This window comes from Tympanuchus pallidicinctus, unplaced genomic scaffold (assembly GCF_026119805.1).
Source record: "Tympanuchus pallidicinctus isolate F22 unplaced genomic scaffold, pur_lepc_1.0 scaffold16, whole genome shotgun sequence".
NCBI lineage: Eukaryota > Metazoa > Chordata > Aves > Galliformes > Phasianidae > Tympanuchus > Tympanuchus pallidicinctus.
Window position 1 is genome coordinate 14,916,461 of NW_026294679.1, and position 19,468 is coordinate 14,935,928.

Consider the following 19,468-nt stretch of genomic DNA (forward strand, 5'->3'; position numbering starts at 1 on the left):
TTTCTCACAGCCAGTAGTCTGGTCCTGGGAAACTACAGAGTGCATTTACCACCATTTGAAGAGCATCCGATAGGAAACTGTACACTTCTTGGAAGGCTGAGTGCATCATTGCAGCTGCTGCTTTTGGAATATATGTGACTTCAGTGCTGCAATTTTGGTGTATTGATAGCAAGTGATGATATACCGATTTTATTTAGCCTTTTTTAAGTGCTCTCTGTCCAGCTTTAGCCTTTCCTAGGCTTTCAGCTAGCTTGTATTTCATGTCTTAAGGACACTCAGGTGTAGCAAAGTAGCCTCATCAAATAGAATTCATTTTTCCAAAACAGAGAAATTATTTTGAACCCAGGTAATCATTTATTTGGAACAAAGAGTCTATATGTGTACTAAGGTCTTGTGACAGGAGTGTCCCTGAACTGAACATGTCACTACAGTATTTTGGATGTGTAATTGCTGAAGTGAAAGACTAAGTTTATTTCTATTTTTCTGATCTGATCTTCACTTCCTGGTTGAAGGCTGGATTTATTTTTTTGATTGGGTGGATGTACTTCCCAAGCTGCATTAACAAATTGCAAACTTGAAGGGTGCAGCTTGTGGAAAATGTGACACAGATCTGCTCCAGGCCTTGAAGGAAATTTTCATTAGGAAAGTGTGCAACCTCATGTGCCAAAACACAGATCTACTATAGGAATATGCTTAGTTGCGGTACAGAGGACAATTACTCTATAAACAAGATTTTTATGTAAAGTCATAACTGTGTGTATTTAACAAGTTACTATTTGAAGCAAAGCAAGCTTACAGAAATTCCTCCTCCCATGAGGAATTTCTAGGGTTAATTCATTCCCCATTTCCTATCACAAGGACTGGTGTTTTTCTGGTGTTTTTTTTTTCCTTTTTTTTTTTTTTTTTTTTTTTTTTTTTTCCTTCTGCGGATGTAAAGGGTGTTACCCTCAGTTGCTGTCAATTAGAGCAATACAAACCATCTTGGCTGGCATGGCAAGAAACAGCATAATGTTGTTACCCAGACAGAGCTAAATCTTTGCTACAGTATTTTTAAGCTGCTGTATTTTGGAGTCAAGCCTAACAGTTCTGTCAAGGATTACAGATGTGACTAGCATTGTATGTAAATGACAATGCTCACATTTACTTGCTTGTAAACATATGCTTTCTTTGTTTCTGAAGTCAGCTGGGAACTAGGATGGATTTTCCAGCTTTTTAGTTACTTAAAACTGTAACATTTGCATAATTATAGCAAAACCATCAAGCCTAGGTTTGTTTGCACAGAGGCAGCTGGAAGAGAGTACCAAACTAGGTGCTAAGGGAGGAGTCTTGCTTGGATTTCTGCTCCATTTTATAACTGTGTTCTGAGGAATGCTGTTCCTAAATACCTCCTTAAAGCTAAATGCTTGTCTTGTGATAGCCATTACAAGCAACAGGTTTTTTTGACCTATGATGAGAAGCAAGCTGCTGGGATTTTTTTTTTTTCTCTGTCATACCTATGGCATTGACTGAGATAGGCTTTATTGGTGGATGAGCAAACACTAGCTGATGCTACTGTCAATTATTTCTGGAGTGTATTTCATTATTATTGTAGGGACAGTCCATCCATCGGGGTAGAGATTAGTTCTAGCTCTTTGCTCTCATTCACAGATCAAGATGCTTGAGCGTTTTTTCACCAAAAAATAAGGATGTATCTTTTTGACAGGATGACTGTTGGTTGTGCCTCCACTTTAAACAACAGGGCATCACAGTTATGTGATGCCTTTACTCTAACTTGTTCAACAGAATTAAGGCAGTAGCATTTATTTTGCCTGACATGTGCACAGTTTTCACAGTACTGCTTAAAAAAAGAAATCTGTGTGCTGCTAAATACAGACTTTAATTCTTGCAATTTTGACTGCCATCTTTCTTTAAGGCACGAGGAGTCTCAATGCAGTTACGTATGTCACTATCACACAAAGTGCAGATCCTACTGCAGACTTCCTATGTTTAAAGAACTGGAAAATGTTCATAGAGAGGCTACTGCTTTGACCATCCATACAATGAAGGTGAATCTCAGACTAAAACCTGATTTTAGTGCAACTGAACTTTTGCAATGGATGAATCTGGAAACTTGCATTTTACTTGTGGATAAGTTTATTTAACCATTTTTAAGTTACAATAAGTAAATAGTATATTAATATAGTTGTTTCTACATATATGCAGTTCTGATACGTACATAGTTACTGCAATGTAGATTTGATAACGTTGTATCCTACGCAGAATGATGCTGAATCATTTTATGAAATCTGACCTATCTTTAATACACTGTAACATTTCCTTGGTACATGTAATAATAGTGGTGTAGTTTTTCATTAATTTAAAATGCAAGGTGCACCAATGGAGAGGAATTATCAAAAGATGTATCAGTTGAAAAACAGAAATAGCAAGAACTGGCAGTTTCCTGAGTGATTTTCATGAAAAATCTAGTTGGTATAAAAGCAAGGGAAGTCGGAACCTTACTGGGGTAGATATTACTGTATTCAAGAAATATACACGTGGGTCTTTTGTTTGCTTTCTAAAATACCAGTCATGACCCCTTGAGTCTTGGATAACCTTGGTTAAATTCTTGTAATCTATTTTCCAGTTCAAAATACTAGCCAACAAAATACATGGAAAACCTTGCTCAATTTGGTCCGTAGTCTGAGGCAAAACCTCAGTACTATTTAAAAAGATGAGGTGGAAAAAAACTCTTCTTCAAATTGGTTTCACCATCTTCATTGACAAGTAGTTCTGTGGAAGCGAGAGAGGAAGAAACGAGGTGAAATGATGTATATGAAATACTCAGTGTATTTTTCAAAGGGATGTTATGATTCTAGCTGCGTCAGAATGCATTCAGGATGTGCTAATTTCAGTTAAAGAAAATAAAATATTTCAGAGTAAAGTAGAATGTAGGGAGTAAAGTAACACTTAAACATTCTTACCGGCAATGAATAGAGGAGTACTGCCACAAACAAGAGTATAATCAACAGGAAGATAAGGCCTATGAAGAGCCATTTAAACCTGCGCCACACAATAAATTTCATTGTCTTGCAGGGGTTTGTAAACCAAAGGAAGGAAGTATCAGGTCGGCTATATTTTGAAAAAACAAACAAAATATTAATCATAGTTTAAATACAGACAATACTTAAGTGTGATAGCATAAATTATTTAAAATGCTCTGATCTAAAGCTCTGAGTTTAGAGCTGAAGGAGTTTTTTTTTTTTTTTTTAATCAGTGTCACTCAAATATTGTGCCATTACACTGAAACAACCTTGCATTTTATCCTTATGCTTGTGGAAGGAAGCACAGATGGCTTTTAGAAGCAGTTCTTTAAAGGACAGATATAGCTAATCTGTAATAGCTCATTGTAAATGAAGATTTTGGTCAGGAACATCATAGCTAGAAATACGTTCCTCAAGCTAGTAAGAGAAAGATATCTTACTTTGGTAGATCTAGTTTGGGGTTCATGTTGGGTTCATCTCTTCCTTTACCAGCTGGCCTCTCCTCAGCTTCTTTTTCATTGACAACTTCCAATGTCATTTCAACTTTACCCTTCAGAAAACATATGACATAGTATCTTAGTGAAAGAGCAAGAAGATACTTGTTTGGTACCTAAACACAGTAGTCATGGACAAGCTCATTTTGTGTGTGTCTGGGGGTTGGTGTTCCATTTCCATCTGAAAGTTCTGTACTACAGTGGTGTCTGAGAATGATAAATAGGAAAAAAGATCAACAAAAACAGCACATGTTTTTGCTGATTCATTAGTAGTTGCATATTAAGCTCCATATTGCTTTTTCCAATTTAATAAAACAAAAACAATTCTGCTTTTCTTTCAAGAACAACTCAATGACTGCATCTTTGCCTAATGACTAAGCATCTTGGTTTTTTTTGTTGCTGTTGCTGACAAATGTTTTGGACTTTTTTCCCTTCGTTTATCAAGTTTTAAAAGCAAAAGCACTGGAAGAAAATAGAGCATATATTGAAAAGGCTTAACACTCTAGCAAATGATAAATATGTATTTTGTTTAATTCTTCACACATTTTGAGTCCAAGGTCTAATCATATGCTTGAATATCTTTAATTACGAGAGTTCAAACATAGCAGCGGTTAATTAGAATTTTTTCCCAGGTAGATCCTTTGCAATTAAAAGACTGCAATTTTGAAGAGAAGGAAAGTAATAACCATACCGCTAAAATGCGAGAGCCATCCTTTTCAACACAACATGGCCACCACCCCTTCATGGATTTCTGTTCAAAGAGAGAGGCAGTCATGGAAGCCTTCTGAGAACTGTCTGCTTTGTATTCTGGAATCATGTCTATATTGCACTTCTCAGGAACTTTTGCTGGAATTATTGTTTTATGTAAATCAAGTTCCACAAAACCTAGCAGACAAACAGAGTAAAACACAGACACTGCATAATGTAACCAACAAAAAGCAAAGCGGTTCAATATAAACCTTTCCCGTATCCAAACATGTTCCAGGAAAAAAAAAAGTGATCAAATACATGTAACGTTCTTCTTTGTTTAAGCATGTTGTGAGGGGCAAGTTTGACGCAGTAGGCTGTGTTTACACTTATCTTTTTGATGTTGAATGCATCAGTATTGATAAAATGTACTTAGCAAGCTGCAGTACCAACCCTTTTTTTTTTTTAAATGAAAGATAACTTGATCTTTAATATTTTTTTTCCCTAGGTACTTAAAAAGAATATAACAAAGTATAGAAATATAATGCTCAAGTAATTTGTGATAGTTAAATGTATTATTTAGCCAACAATACTTTCAACATACAGCCCTTATATAATAGTTTAAAATTGTTTTGCTTTCTTACCAAGATAGTCATCCAGGGAGAATTTGTCATTATCCCATATCTGGATGATCAGTTTGGGTGGGATTCTGAATTCTGTCTTGTCAAGGCTCCAAAAATGTTCCTAAATATTTAAGAAAAAAAGGGGAGGGAAAAAAAAAAAAAAAAGGAAAGAGAAAAAGAGAAGCCTGCCACTTGTGGCCAACATTGTTCCTGGCTAAAAGGAATCTAATGTTTAAATTTAATATTTGTATTGAGAAAACTATGACAAACTGAGCCAAGCTGCCTCTATGTATACAGTGAAAAAAATTATCAGACTAGTTAAAATCCATGTTTTAAGTATAGAAATTTTCAAAAATACCTACCTTTTTGGAAACTATGCAGAGTTGCTCTGCTGGGAGATAGTCAAAAGGAAAAACAAATCTCCAGTTGAAGTTTCCTTCTCCATCCAGTGATCGGTAGTGAACATCTGTTTTCTGCTTATTTTCCTCATTACCAGGCATCCATCTGTAAGCACAGATGGACATCTTTGGTGGCTGCAGTGGAACCACACAGTAGCTTGTACTACAGCCATGTTACTGAGTAGCTGCAAACAAGCCAGAGAAGTTGCTCACAGAGGCATGGAGGCTTTCACACTCTTTCAGTTCAGTGCTGCAAACATGAACACTCAAAACAAGCTTTTGATCTGCCAAGACTATTGCTCTCTCTGTGGTGAATTGGTCTGTTACTCTTTTTTTTTTTTTTTTTTTTTAGGAGTTGTTAGATAAATATTTTATAGTCTTTTGGTTTCTGTTGAATTTTTTTACATTAAGATTAGGAAACTTAGAAGATTTCAGGATACGTAGCACCAAAGCTAACTCCCTACTTATCTGTTACTTCTCATCTCTAGGTTTTTAGGTTTAGCCTTAAAAGGCTGCACTTCTGGGATTTTTTTATAAAACAGTAACTGGTCATGCTGTATCTTACAGTACTTCTGAGCTGAGTACTATTTCAGAGGGTACAGGGTACACTGATTTGGCTGAACCAGATCATTTTTGAAATTCATTCTCTGGGCCAGGATATCCTGAACATCGTTCACCTGCAAGTGTTACAGAATAGGATGCTCCTACCCCTTCACATAAATGTCGCTCATTTCTTCCCCTGTGATGCTTTTTTCATCCAGAAGGACATCTTTGGTGTTCCAGACAATCACTCGTAAGACATATCTAAGAGAAAAGATGTTCAGACAAAAATAATTGAGTTAGCTTTGTCAGGGCTGACAGATGGTGTGCAAATACAAATACTTACTTTTTAGCTTTTCGGGGAGTGATGTTGAATGGAGGGCCTGGAGGTCCTAAGCTTTTGGGGAAAACATCAACCCACATCTGAAGCTTTCCCTGCAGTGGTAGAGAAGACGAATGAGGGAGTGCTATGTACACGTTCATGTTGGCCATGATAATTCCCTGGAAATGCCTACTGACTTGCTTAGTAGCATCTTCTAGCCACAGAGCAAACTCGATGTTAAGATTGTCAGAACTTCTCAGGTTCCAGCTAGGGGTAAGCACAATCCCTCATGTTATACTTCCTCAAATAAACAATGCCAAAAATTCAGAAGGTGGTAGGGACATGAATTCCTAGGGAATTCAGCGCAGTTGGGTGCCTAAGTAGTTCTCATTCTGTAGTTACAATTTTTTGTTCTCCTTTATTTTATTAAGTGCAGCATCATTTGTGTCTGATTATTTGTGGCTGGTGGCCTTCGTGCTGTAGAGGAGCTGCCCCCTACACTAGACTTAAGCAAGGCAATCACTGCAGATTTCGTACTTTATTTGAAATACAGGCTCATCTATTTATTTAACTTCAACTTCTCTGATTGCTATGGGAATGCAATATTTCTGCATTCAAGAAACTGAAATAAAACCATTTCACAGTACCTGAGGGATGTTCGGCTGGAAGGTGCTATATAAGGTCCTTGTCTCCACATGCTCAGGTACCAAACCCTGAGTTCTGAGAATATGAAGGGCAAGCCGCTCTTCACCTGGACCTAGGTGCTGATGTAGTACTTTATTGGCTTCTGAAATAGAAAAAGGAAATAGAGCAAGGGCTTATGATCCAGAATCTGCATTTGAAACTTAAAAAGTAGAATTTAGCACAAATCTGTGCACACTAGAGTCAGATTTTTCCCCCCTCATCTTCCATAAATAGTGGAGAAGTTTTATATCTGTACCAATGTGAATTTAAGAGAGAAATGTAGAGTAGCTGAACAAGCTCACCAAATTCCTCCAAAGTATAATCTCGTCCCCCGTAGGTAATCCTTCTACCATTTTCAGAGAAGACAGGAGGAGCGTAGCCTTTAAACCTGGCTATGTTTTGCAATATCTGGGTTGGTTTCAGCTGATCACGCCAGGTATTCACACCTGAACTTTTAGGAAAGCAACAAAGTGTGTCCTAAAATTAATCACCGTTCCAGGTATTTGCAGATTGTGTAAAATGTATTTACTAGCTTTAAACCAATCCAGAAAGGGCAGAATTGCAGCTGCCTGGACTATCTGAGTGATCTTGATAATGACACAATTACCTTTTGAGAGAGAGTGCATTTTTCTTTGCATATCAAAACAACGCTTTAACAATGGTTTCATATTAATTCCCATGAATAAGTCAGAAAATTGTGTTGTGTGTTCTCTGCATAGAAAACATACATTTTACTACAGGAAAAGAATACTGAACTTTGACTTCTCTTTTTTCAGTTAAGGCTCTTCTGAAGATTTTGCAGCTTTACTTTAAAGATGATACAGTGAGCTTAACAACCAAGCAACAGAAGCCACACTCTTGTTTTTCTTCATTTTAATTATATATTTTAAACTGCCAGTTTGTTTTATTTGTTACAGAGTGAGGACTAGATCTACCAGATACAACTTTTGAATGGACAGCATGACTTACGTGCAGTACTGCTGTGGGATGCCACAGTGAGATCCGTAACGGGACAGAAATCTGTTCTCAAGATCAATTATGGTTTCACCTACTTTTTCATCACGAGTCAATGTGTCATAGTCATAGACTGAAATTTTCAGGTCTTTTTCTTGAGGTAAGAAGCAGCTGAGTTCATACATTCTAAATATAAAAATGTCCAGTTATCACTATTGCTCAAAAAGTTTATTTTTGAGGAATGACCTTTATAAGATATTAAACAGATGCTTTTGGTGTTGATAATTCTAGCAGCAGTTACTACTGATACACTCCTTGGTATTTGTACTCATTAAGAATTACATTTTATAGTCTTACAGATACTGCAACATTCCTTTTTGCACAATGTGATACTGATAGCGTGGCTTTATTAACCACGGTATAAAAAATGCTTGTTTAATCCATAGCTTTTGTATGATTAGAACTTAATCTATTTTTTTTTAAAATCACAATACAAACACAGCTGGAGCTTCTATAAATGTTTTAAATGTTTTCAAATTTCCCAAATGTAAAAATGTTTCCTTCTTTTTTATAGTTCTTTATTCTGGCATTAGGGCAATTTTAAGATGCATGTTGTGTTTGTACTGTTTACGCATGTAATTCAGAACACTTATAGACTAGCCAAACACCTTTGCTGCCCATTGATTTCAAAGTGAAATGCCTTTTGGAACTTAATTTGTAATTGTCCATCTATAACTGTGAATACTACACTGGATCTCTATAATAACAGTTAATTGTACCACATTATCAGAAAGCATGAAAACATTCTAAAATACATAAGATTAAAAATACAAAGAAGTTTGTTACCTGCCAAAAATGGGGTTGAGAGTATTAGGCACATAATTATCTCTGTCTTCAATTACTTTTTTGCTTAGGGTTATTTTTATATAAGGATCACACTATTCAAAATAAGAAGAAACACTGTTAAGAAATTATTATAAGCTTAATTGTATTTAATCTCTAGTACAGCAGGGTTACATCACAGACATTCCAAAGCCAACAAGTCTTACCAGCCCATTATTATCCTGGGGTTGAAGCTGCAAAGCTCTAACGATATAAATTCGCACAATACACTCCTGAGGCCCACTGTCTGGTAGCTCACAGAACTGGCGGGGAGGAGCTGGAGTAGTGGGATCATCAGGTAATGCATAGATTTTAAAGGATCCCTAAAAAGTAACACAGAGAATCAGTCAAGATAAATGTAGAAAAGTCAGTCCTATTTATCCTATGCATATAGACAATTTTACATAGAAACAAGAAAATCAGTTTAATTCAACTTAAAAGTTATAACTCAGAAGTCATTTGACTTGGGTAAGACCATAAAAGTAAAATTACATCCTGGGAAGGTTCTCTTCCACAGGGAAGAATGCATTAATATTAATTAGTTCTTTTGAATTAACTATTATCACATACAGTGTAAACCATGTGCAGCTGTTCCTTCTGTGAAAAATAAAAAGGATCATACCTAAGCAGTTAAGAGCATCTGCTGCCCCTACTAACACGCCTCTGTATTTAACTGCTGAAATGCTTGCATTTAGATTTACTAAAATGATAAATACTTAAATGCTGGATGCAGTCTCTTGTACTCTGTTTTTTGCCCATTACCTGAAATTTACCTTAAATTCCCCAACAACTGATGGATCATCACTGTCCTCAGCTTTGCCTCTGTATAGCTTAAACGTATCACAGAAATCTGTTAGATTATTAAATTCTGGTACCTTTTCCAATTCACAGTCATATACCTTTAAAGAAAAAAGAAAGGATAAAAGCACAGTTCAGAAATTGTATGTATCAGCTACAACAGTTGGCACTGTTGGGAAAGCATATTGTACATTGGTTAGAATATCTTATAGAAGTTAAGAATTCAGAGCTATTTTTATTTTTACATCTAAATGGAAGCAATGGAATATTTGAATTGCTATCAGGCTTCATTTAAGCGTCATTAAAAACAATAAATAGCATTTCACCACCTAATCTTTACCTTCTTCATTGAGTGCATTTAGAAAAGTGTGGAAGTGGTACGGTTTCAACTTCTAATGAAGGAATGCTAACTGATACTGCCCCCTGTCTGTTCATACTTTCTCAGTCTGGATGTTTAGTCTAACATTGAAAAGGAATATTATTCCTAAACTCTTAATACATGTCTCAGTAAGGGGAGTCATACAGTAAAGAAGCAGATTTCTTAAACTTTTACCACAAGAATTAATAACAGACCTTTACATGAAATCATTACAGCTAAATTTTGAGGTTTTAAAAAACAAAGGGTACAGCTTTGACCAGGTTTGGGGCTTTTAAAGTTGACAAATATTCACTTCTTTTTTCTAGAGCAATACCTTTAATGTATCATATCCTTTTGTAATATACTGTCCACATTTCTCATGTTCTCCTATTGAAGCATAAAACTTGCTCCACCAATCAACAATTTCTTCCTCCTTTAAAAAAAAAAAAAAAAAAAAAAAAAAAAAAAAAAAGACAAGACTTTTTACAGGGAGGTAGAGCCTCTCATTCCATGCTGTGCAGCCAAAACAACAGTTAACCATATAAGAATGTATTCTCCAAAACTTGTTAGCAGTTAAAAAATATCAGAGTTTTATATGAAAGACAGAATTTAGAATATAATTAAGGCTGAAATAGGTGGAATTTCTCTTACCCAGTGTTAGACGTCTATAATGCAACTACATTTAGTAGTCAGAGAGCCATGTCCAAGAAAACAATTATTAATTAGCTGTGTCTAGATAACCATTTTAAAGGTTTCATTTCTGGAGCCGTACTTATTTCTCTCCTCCATCTTCCAGTAGTGCAGCACAGCCTTCTATAGCTTCCTATGTCCTAGACTGCTTAAGTCAGAGGAAGTGAATGTACGCTTAGATGGAGCATTCAGTTACTTAGTGTTTTTCCTTAAGTCTATCATACCTGGGGTCCACTGCAGGAATTGCATTCCTCTAAAAACTATAGTAAATCTGTTATGTAATTTTTTAAGGTATTTATCCTGAGGGGAAAATGTGCTAATTTGCTTTTGGCATTCCCTTTTCTTTTCAAATTGTTGCTGTATAATTACATCAGTTATAATTACAGATCTGCAAATCTAAACATACATCACTCCATTAAACGCGGTGGAAATCATCTGTACCACCGTGTCACAATCCTGTAGGTTTCAAATGCAGTTGCAGGAAAAAAAAATGAGCAATGAACTCTTAAACACAATACTTCAGCAACTCTCATGCAACTGCTACATGCTAACAGTTTGTACATTCAAGTAACTGTAGTTTTGATTTTTTTTTTTTTTTTTTTTTTAGTTATTTAACACTGATAACAGATTTCCCCCCCCCCCCCCCCGCAGAGTACTATTTTCCATATTTTTCCCCACCTATTAACATAACATAACTACTCTCTCCTGAAAACATACTCGAAAACATACATCAGAAGTAGCACTTTTCCACTGTATATTTTCAATTGGGGATTTCATTTGTGAGAAAGCAATGTATAGATTTTGAAGAATAGTATACGTTACCTTTTCTGTAAGCTGCTCAGGAGGATCAATCCATTAAAAAGAAATAATAGAAACAATTATGAGGATATGCTTTGTAGAATTTAATAGACTTAAGTAAGTTTTTAGAGCTTTGCTTTCTTGTATTTTGTTTTTGTATAGTATTGCATGTGAAGTAACCAATACCTTAAAACTTGTAAAGAATATTCAGACTGCATGCATATAACTTTTTTGCTGCTGTCAGTATGACCTTGATGTTAAACTTGATTGAAAATATATATAAATGAAAAACAAACTATCAAAAAAAATCCCAAGCTGTATGTTTATAGGGGTGTGAGGCACTACAGTCCTGTGCTTCCTGTCCTTCTTCACATAAAAAAGCAAAACCTTTCACTGCAGCATTCAACTCTGGCTTCTATTTATTCATTTCCACAGTACTTGGAGCATTCCCTGCTTTTCCACTTGCACAGTACACCAGATCTGATTTAAACATATTTCATATGAAATAAGAGCACTTGCGCAAGTGAATTTATTCAAGAGATTCTTTCCCAAAAAAGTTTTGCATATATAGAATTGAAGTGTTTTGGTTTTGTTTTTTTGCTTTTTTTTTTTTTTTTTTCATATTTTAGATATCAACTTCTTTACAAAAACAATTTGCTAAAAATCAGTAGCATTTTCCCTTTCTACTACCATTTTTTCATTTGTTTACAGGCTACAGAATTTCAGAAACTGGAAAAAAATGTGAATTATAAAATGCACTAACAATCAGGATGTGTGCCTACAGATTTATCTGTGCAATAACAATCTGCACAATCCAAAACGCTTCACCTGTTGAATAAGAGATACTGCAAACAAGATCAGATGTTCCATTAAGAGCAAGCATCATGCATTCCATTTGGAAGCCAGGATTATCTAGCGCAATTTGTTCATGTTCATGTTGTGTCTATTGTGGCTTAATTTAAAGGCATAATCCATACATTTTGGTGAAAAGCAAAAGAGATGTGCAAAGCATTTTATGAGTACAAGCCAAATGCATCAATAGGTCAGGACGCCATTCTGATATATCATATTCTTTTAACTCTATTTATATTCTGAACATAATTATCTTTCAGGGATTTTCAGGCCTGCTATGTTTTAGTAGTCTTGTCTAACTGCAAAACAAAGTGCCCCATAAATCTGCAAAATATTGTCTATTTCTGCTTTAAAGGTAACTCAAGTTATTTATTCTTAGAAACTATATTGCTAATTCACAAAATTTATAGGCAACATTGAATTAATTGCCATATTTAAAATTGACTTTGTTTAAACACTGGTTTACAACATGAAGGGTAGCTTACAACTGTGTAACAATTGCCGAAACTCCAAATTTGGAGACTATTCACAAAATATAATTGCAGCATAATACTGATTTATATATTTTTTATATACCTTCAGGTGTCCCTTCAAGTAATGTACTTCTTTGCATTGAGAAGAAATGGTTATGGAAAAAGTAAATCCAAATCTTCGGGCTTTCTTTCAAAATTATCAAAACAAATAATGAGTCCTCTGGCTTTGGATGCTATTGCTAAAAGTGGTAAGCAGGATGCACTCATAGAATACCAAGGAAACAGGGTAAAATGCCATATGATAAATTTGAGATTTTGGAGTGAAATATTCACTTGGTAAAGACCATTTAGCAGTTACTGCCTTTTTTTTTTTTTTCTTTTTAAATCTGTCCATTGATTTCACTGTGGATTGTTATACATAAGGTATGTCTACACTGAGCTATTAGCTTTTGAATACCTTAAAATTATAGGAAAAAAGAGAATGGATCCCTACCAAAAGTTAGGGTTAGAATTTTATTTACTGCACATTTATTTTAGTGTCTGGAAAACAGACTTTTGAACAAATTTCATACACCAATAGTGTCATTGAATCATTTTTGTTAATTTTGGTGCTTTTAGTACAAAGATTTTAAATAATAAATAATGATATAGTAATATTTAAATATTATAACAGTAGTTAATACACAGACATAGTGGGATATTTATAAGTCTCCAAAGAAAGTTTTTTATTACCTTAATATTTGTAATTAATCTTATTAGATTCACTTATAAGAATCATTTCCTCCAAGATCTCTGTATGGAATTATTGCTAAAATAAGCTCAGCCACAAGACCACATCCCATTAATATTGTGCCACCATTCTGGTCATCTCCATGCAGTATTTCCATACATACATACATGCACTGTGGTTGGAGAAGCCATTTTGCTGAGTGCTGTTGACATACTGCTTAAACACTGGAAATTGGAATGTAATTGATGAAATTTCTGCCTTTTGTGTCCTTATGATATTGCCTGCATATCCCTTATGCCTTCCACAGTTGTACTTAGTTATTTCAGACTGAATTGCTTTGAATATTATTCCTTCTCTCATATGGATGCAATAACTGTACACAGGTTTGTACTATGTTTTGTTTGGGTGATGTCAAACTCCAAAAGAAATTGTTTCACCTCATCTAGCATTTAAAATATTTCCTATCATAAACAAAATCAGCTAAAACTATTCACATCAGTTTTCCCAGTGGGTTTGGATCTTTTTAAAGTTTTTTTTCTTAATTTTTACTACCTTTAGAAATGCTATCTGTGCCATCTAGAAAACATTAGAACATAACAAGGCTTAATTCAGATTAAAGAAAGGACATTTTTCTACTGTTATAAATTAAATATTTAGGACACTTTACTTGTATGAAGGAAATAAATATAAGAAAATCTATGAAACAACTCAGTTGTAAAGTTTTACGACATGAGAATGCTAAAGAAGAAATAAAGGAAGAATAATACAATCAGTGACATTAAAATAACAAATAGTATTTACTTTGGGACCTCTGTAACAATGAAAAAATACTTATTTTTGAAAAAATCGAAGTTATGGATTAAAAGCCTACAAAATTAACATACTAAAGCATACTTAGCCTATTTTTGTCAAGAAAGCTCTATCAACAATTTGTGAAAATATCTTCTAGATTAAGTTCTAAAATTATGGATAATTTTTCTTTGAAAAGATGTTTGGAATTTGCCTTCTCTGAGGTTCTAAGCCAGGAATACAATTCTGCAAGCTGAATTATTTTTACCTGTAATGTCAGACTGCACTGTGGAAGTCCTGAAAGAATCAGAGCAGTAGTGTAGGGAAAGTCAGAAGGCACAAGAGAACAGGAAAGAAAAGAGGTGTTAGTATAGAAAATGTTTGTGTTAGCAGTTTTGGATGACTGTACAGTAAGAAAGGCAAAACCACACCTATGGGGGAAAAAAAAATGAACAGCTGTAAGTCTGTGCTACAGCAGTTTTGATTCTGTCATCACCAAAGCATACAGCATCTGCTTGCTTTATTTGAAACTGCTGTGTGAGACCAGGCCACTCTAAAATTACCAGTAGGTGACTGGGTAATATTCGATCATGCTATCATATTCTTTCCATTGAATGACTGAATTCCTAAGCTACTGGGTAAACTGTAACTTACATTTACAGTTTGATGTTTACTATATGAATACAGGATAAAATAATTATCGCATTTCCTTTGCTTTCCTGTATTCAAAGGAAGTTTGCTCCATCTGACTTTTCAGGCGGCTACATTACTGATGGTTTTGCTGCTTAGCTAATCAGAAATCACAGCCCTGAAGAAAAAGAAGAAAGTCAAGCATCAAATTTCAGACACTACCTGAGCTGCTAGCAGTGGTTGCGTGTCCTCCATTTCTATTACTGTATCCCGGCGAGGTGCAGCAGAGAGTAGACTAACTGTAAGCCAAAGATTTTAATAAGACAATACCACGTTGCAAAAATACCATACTAAAACTTTCCATGGGATTTGAAATCCAAACAGTTACAGAAGATGTAAATTAATTCACTGACTATAAGCTTGATCCTCCAGAGAAAGCAAAACATGGCGATGAATTAAGAATAGATATGCATCATGTTTCTGTGCACTATACACAAATATTTGTGAAAAAAAAAAAGAAGAGAATTAAAAAGAAAAAAATTGGAAAAAAAATACAGTTGAGGATATCAGCTTTGCAGTCAGACCATTTTTTGCTACATTACTGTATTGTATCTTTGTTAATGAGAACAGTGGTAACATGCAGGTAGTTAAAATTCAAGTTAATTCTAAAGAAGAACTTCAGTGAAGCAGCATGCCCATTCCGACACTAGACTTTCCTTTGCACTTTTAATATCCCACAAACTACTGCACTATTTAATTTTTTTCCTTCAGGTCATATCTCCAAATAAGTATGCAACACAAGAAGGTTGTTCATCAGTACAGCATGCACAGTAAACATCAAAGGTTGGTTATTCTAGCATTTCACAGGAAAGCATAACTTGTCTTTTTCCAGCTTTTTACCTTTCAGTTGTGGAGCAATGTCTTCTTTTGTAGCGTAGGGGTCACAGCGAAAGCTTTCCAGTAAATCAATAGTACACTGTCCCACAATGGGCTTCCGTCCAAATGGTCTGTGGTCTATTACTTTAATAACAAGAGATGGGGCGTACAACTCCTCTTTTGGCAAAAGCTAAAAGCAAAATGTTAGAGTTTGATTATAATGCAGGCAAAAGGAAAATGAATAATAAAGATTTCCCCCCCAAATTAGAGCTGTTACTCGATTTAGTATTGATCTACTACATTTTATGAGTATATGGTGAATGAAATTTCTGACTACATGAATGATTCAATAGAAGTCATTACGAATACTTTTAGTTGCCCTAAATCTTCAGTATTCTTGAATCTTACACAGCCCCCATCCTAGCAATAGGAAAGTAATCACACTTCTATATGTAAAATGATGTCTTCTCAAATACATACATCTATCCACTGTACTGGAGCATATCAGACTATACTTTTTCAATGTACACACAGACATGATTACACAATCTTCACTAGAATTTTCATGCTCAGTAACTTGCTTATGTTAAGTCAAAAAAGGATGCACAGGTTTTTCTTTTCATTCTTACATAACAAACCTTAAAAAGTATGTGGCAACTCATTTTGCAACTGATAGTTTATACAGTAAATAGGTTTTAGCAACGTACAACTTTCATGAAGAGAACAGAAGATGGAAAATTTGGCGTCTTTTTGAGGTTTTTGATCACCACAGATTCCACCATTTCACCCCCACATTCCACTATGAGACTCGGTGATGTAACAGGTGCCAGCTGGTAATTTTTCATGTTCCGCAACCCCCAAGCCAGAATCTGTGAAATAAAATCCAATAGAAGCGAAAGACAGAGAAAGGTCAAGGATCAGCATGCTTAGCATGATATTCAAAAAGAAGGAAAGAAGAGTCTTTTCAATTAAAAAAAACCAAAAACATAACATGACTGGCAAGACATTAAGGTTGTTTGAATGATGAGAGAAAAAGTGAAACCCAAAAACGCTTATTAAAAAATCCCAGATATTTCTCACTATTTTTCTCCTCAAAGCAAAGTAACAATCTTGCTACCTGGAATAGGAGATTGCTGCATTTATTTTTAGTTAACTTAAAAATAAACAGTACCTCAACAGCAGTGAGTTGAACGACTGGTCTGATTCCTTGAGGTACCATGTAAAGCTTTGGCGCTCTTTGTGATGGAAGAATTGGAAGGTTGGAGCCACTCTGTTAAGAGACACACACAAATACTGATTTCTCTCCTCTTACTTAAATGAAATACTTTGCAAGCATTAAAATAATTCGTTACATTATGACTTTCTATGAAAGAATATATATGATATGACACACACACTCACACATATATACGTACACACATAAACATATACACACACACAATATAATAAATACATGCCTTGTCCCTTAAAATAAGTTCTGCAGCAAAAAGAATGTCTCCGCTAGCTTTGCCATTATTTGTTACAGGATACCAGAGCAGTTTTGGTGTGATGTCTTCTTCTGGGATTAACTTGACCATGGGGGCACAAACACTTCTTCCAAGGAATTCATCTTTACCCTGTAATAAAAAGTGAAAATCATAGTTGTTAATGTTATTGTCAAATAACAACAATAAAAAAAATAATGATAAAACAAGAATCAAGGTAAAAAGCTTTCACATACCACTTGGTCACTGTCAAACAGTTCAATAACAACATTAGGTGGATTTTGGGCTACTGTCTGTGGGTCCCCATAGATCTCAATTTCATTAAATATTAGAGTTTGGTCCCATGTAGGATTTAGAGTTGAATGAATGATCTCAGTTGTTTTGCTTTGATGGAGGAAAGAAACATGAGCGTACGGATCTGAAATATTATGCAAAGATTGAAAAGCCTGAAACCATAAGGCACACAAGCACAATTTTTATCAAACAGTACATTGCTCTTCTTTTCTGTCATTACTATTTCTACAGTCTGTTCTACAGGAAAAAAACCAAAACAAAACAACACACCATACATATCACTTACATTTAATAGAGAAAATTTCTCTTGATTACTAAATAGCATCCTTTATACCACTCTTTAATAACGTAGTAATAAATGAAAATGATTACAGTATCTTGAAAATCACAAACTAAACTTGAAAACTAAAATAAAACCTTGGCTGTACTACACTCCTCTTAAATATGATCTGTAGAAGCTTTTTTCACTATCTCCACTGATACATAATTATATGGATCCATAAATAATAGAAAGGAGTTCATTCTAACTAGCTTGTGCCAAATAAGTTTTCACAGGCTATATTACTCAGATGAAGCTTCGATTTCAGACATCTTATTTATAACAACCTCTTCTTGTGAAACAACTGTATGATTAAAGCAGCCCTCTGTTTGTCAGGTCTTTAAATCAAGAGCTCTACAGAAGGTATCTGATTATGGTCATTAACATTTCCTGTACAAATTGCAATTGCTAAAGACTTGAGGCTGTTTTAAAGGTTATTTTTAGGTCAGTTTCAACAGCTTTTAGTACCTGATCAGAACTGTACAACATTTGTATAACTACAAACTAGTTTCAGAAGAAAATAAAATAAAGGTGTTTTGGTTTACGTGTGACTGTGTCTGAGGTACCCCTCTTAAATTCCACGTATATAAATCAGAAGTATTTTTTATTGTCTCTTAATATTGTTTTTAAATGCTACATATTGATTTAAGACAAAACACAAGACAGACAGCAGTACAAAAAAAGCCCAACAGCTTCCTCTCAAGAAACTGCAGTAAAATATCTACAGCTGTTTATTTAACAATATAAGAGGTGCAATTGACTTAACTAAAAAGGGGAAAAAAGAATACCAATGAATGACAGTTCTGATAAAAATGTATTCTAAACTGCCCCTTTCATCTTTCTTTGAATTTACATAAAGTGTAAAGTCATTCTAATAGAATCCAATTTCAATTTACTCTCTGATTTGTCAGTGGAATTTTCATTGTAGTTAACAATAACTAAATACTTAATAACCTGAACATTGAATTAGTCTGTCGACAGAGATGCTAACTAGATACAGCACAGGTGGAAAACATTGTAAGAGCTGGAAATAACAGTGCTGAAGTTATTCTTGTAAAAGCAAACAAAATCTCTGCCTCTTAGTAAAATTTAGTGTAGCTTTCTACAAGTTCATATCCCAGAAATTAATTAATATAAAATATTGAACACTGGCAGGAAGTTGCTCACATAACAACCATCCAGCTTTCCTCATCCCCACTTTTATGCAGGTTTTCTGTAAGACATCTTAAGAACTGCATGTATTGTTATTATTATTAGTACGCATGTATGGTTAAGAGAAGCTAAGGCATAGGGAAACAACCGGTCATAGGAAAGTGACCTGACCAGACCAATTCCCATTCCCCACTGAGAATTCCATTGATAGCAGAAAGTGCATGTTCAGAGCACTTATTTTTTAGCTATACTAACAAAACCTGGATCATACACAATGAAGCCGAGGCTTCCTTCCTGGCATAGTTTCAGTGACTGGGACCTACACACAGAACTTACAGATTTAAGATCCTCTGTAGGTAATTCAGATTCCTAGTTCATTGTAAGCCTACTTTTCCACACTACAAGTAGGATTTTTCCATACCTGAAAAGCTGTCTTTGTCTAAAGCCATGAGATTTCTTGCCTGGTATACATAACAGCGAAGGTGGTAAGTATACACCCCTGTATCAAAAGGGGAAAAAAAGTTCAAATGGATTGCACAAACATCTTTCCTACAATGAAGCTGTTTTCAGTCTATACGGATGCTTAAAACATTTTCTTGAGAAAAGCACAAGCACTATATT

At 34.8% G+C, this 19,468-nt stretch overlaps 1 protein-coding gene across 6 annotated transcripts in view; it reads right to left on the bottom strand.

The window, feature by feature from the left end:
* Positions 1–2,115: 2,115 nt before the first annotated feature.
* MYOF (myoferlin) overlaps positions 2,116–19,468 on the bottom strand; it is a 67,583-nt gene continuing 50,230 nt past the window's right edge. For 4 of the 6 annotated variants that reach the window (XM_052677223.1, XM_052677225.1, XM_052677222.1 and 1 more), the window contains 23 exons: positions 19,269–19,346; positions 17,319–17,500; positions 17,056–17,214; positions 16,770–16,868; positions 16,306–16,467; positions 15,623–15,788; positions 14,945–15,021; positions 11,273–11,284; positions 10,095–10,193; positions 9,378–9,503; positions 8,772–8,927; positions 8,569–8,660; positions 7,738–7,908; positions 7,071–7,219; positions 6,732–6,871; positions 6,109–6,197; positions 5,931–6,026; positions 5,187–5,328; positions 4,846–4,945; positions 4,206–4,399; positions 3,461–3,570; positions 2,961–3,108; positions 2,116–2,769 (listed from right to left, as the gene is read on the bottom strand). In XM_052677223.1, coding sequence (XP_052533183.1) covers positions 2,734–2,769; positions 2,961–3,108; positions 3,461–3,570; positions 4,206–4,399; positions 4,846–4,945; positions 5,187–5,328; positions 5,931–6,026; positions 6,109–6,197; positions 6,732–6,871; positions 7,071–7,219; positions 7,738–7,908; positions 8,569–8,660; positions 8,772–8,927; positions 9,378–9,503; positions 10,095–10,193; positions 11,273–11,284; positions 14,945–15,021; positions 15,623–15,788; positions 16,306–16,467; positions 16,770–16,868; positions 17,056–17,214; positions 17,319–17,500; positions 19,269–19,346 — 2,783 coding nt within the window. In that variant the 3' untranslated portion in view covers positions 2,116–2,733. Of the gene's footprint in view, positions 2,770–2,960; positions 3,109–3,460; positions 3,571–4,205; positions 4,400–4,845; positions 4,946–5,186; positions 5,329–5,930; positions 6,027–6,108; positions 6,198–6,731; positions 6,872–7,070; positions 7,220–7,737; positions 7,909–8,568; positions 8,661–8,771; positions 8,928–9,377; positions 9,504–10,094; positions 10,194–11,272; positions 11,285–14,944; positions 15,022–15,622; positions 15,789–16,305; positions 16,468–16,769; positions 16,869–17,055; positions 17,215–17,318; positions 17,501–19,268; positions 19,347–19,468 lie in introns of those variants that run through there. The other 2 variants (XM_052677224.1, XM_052677227.1) reach the window with 2 other exon arrangements.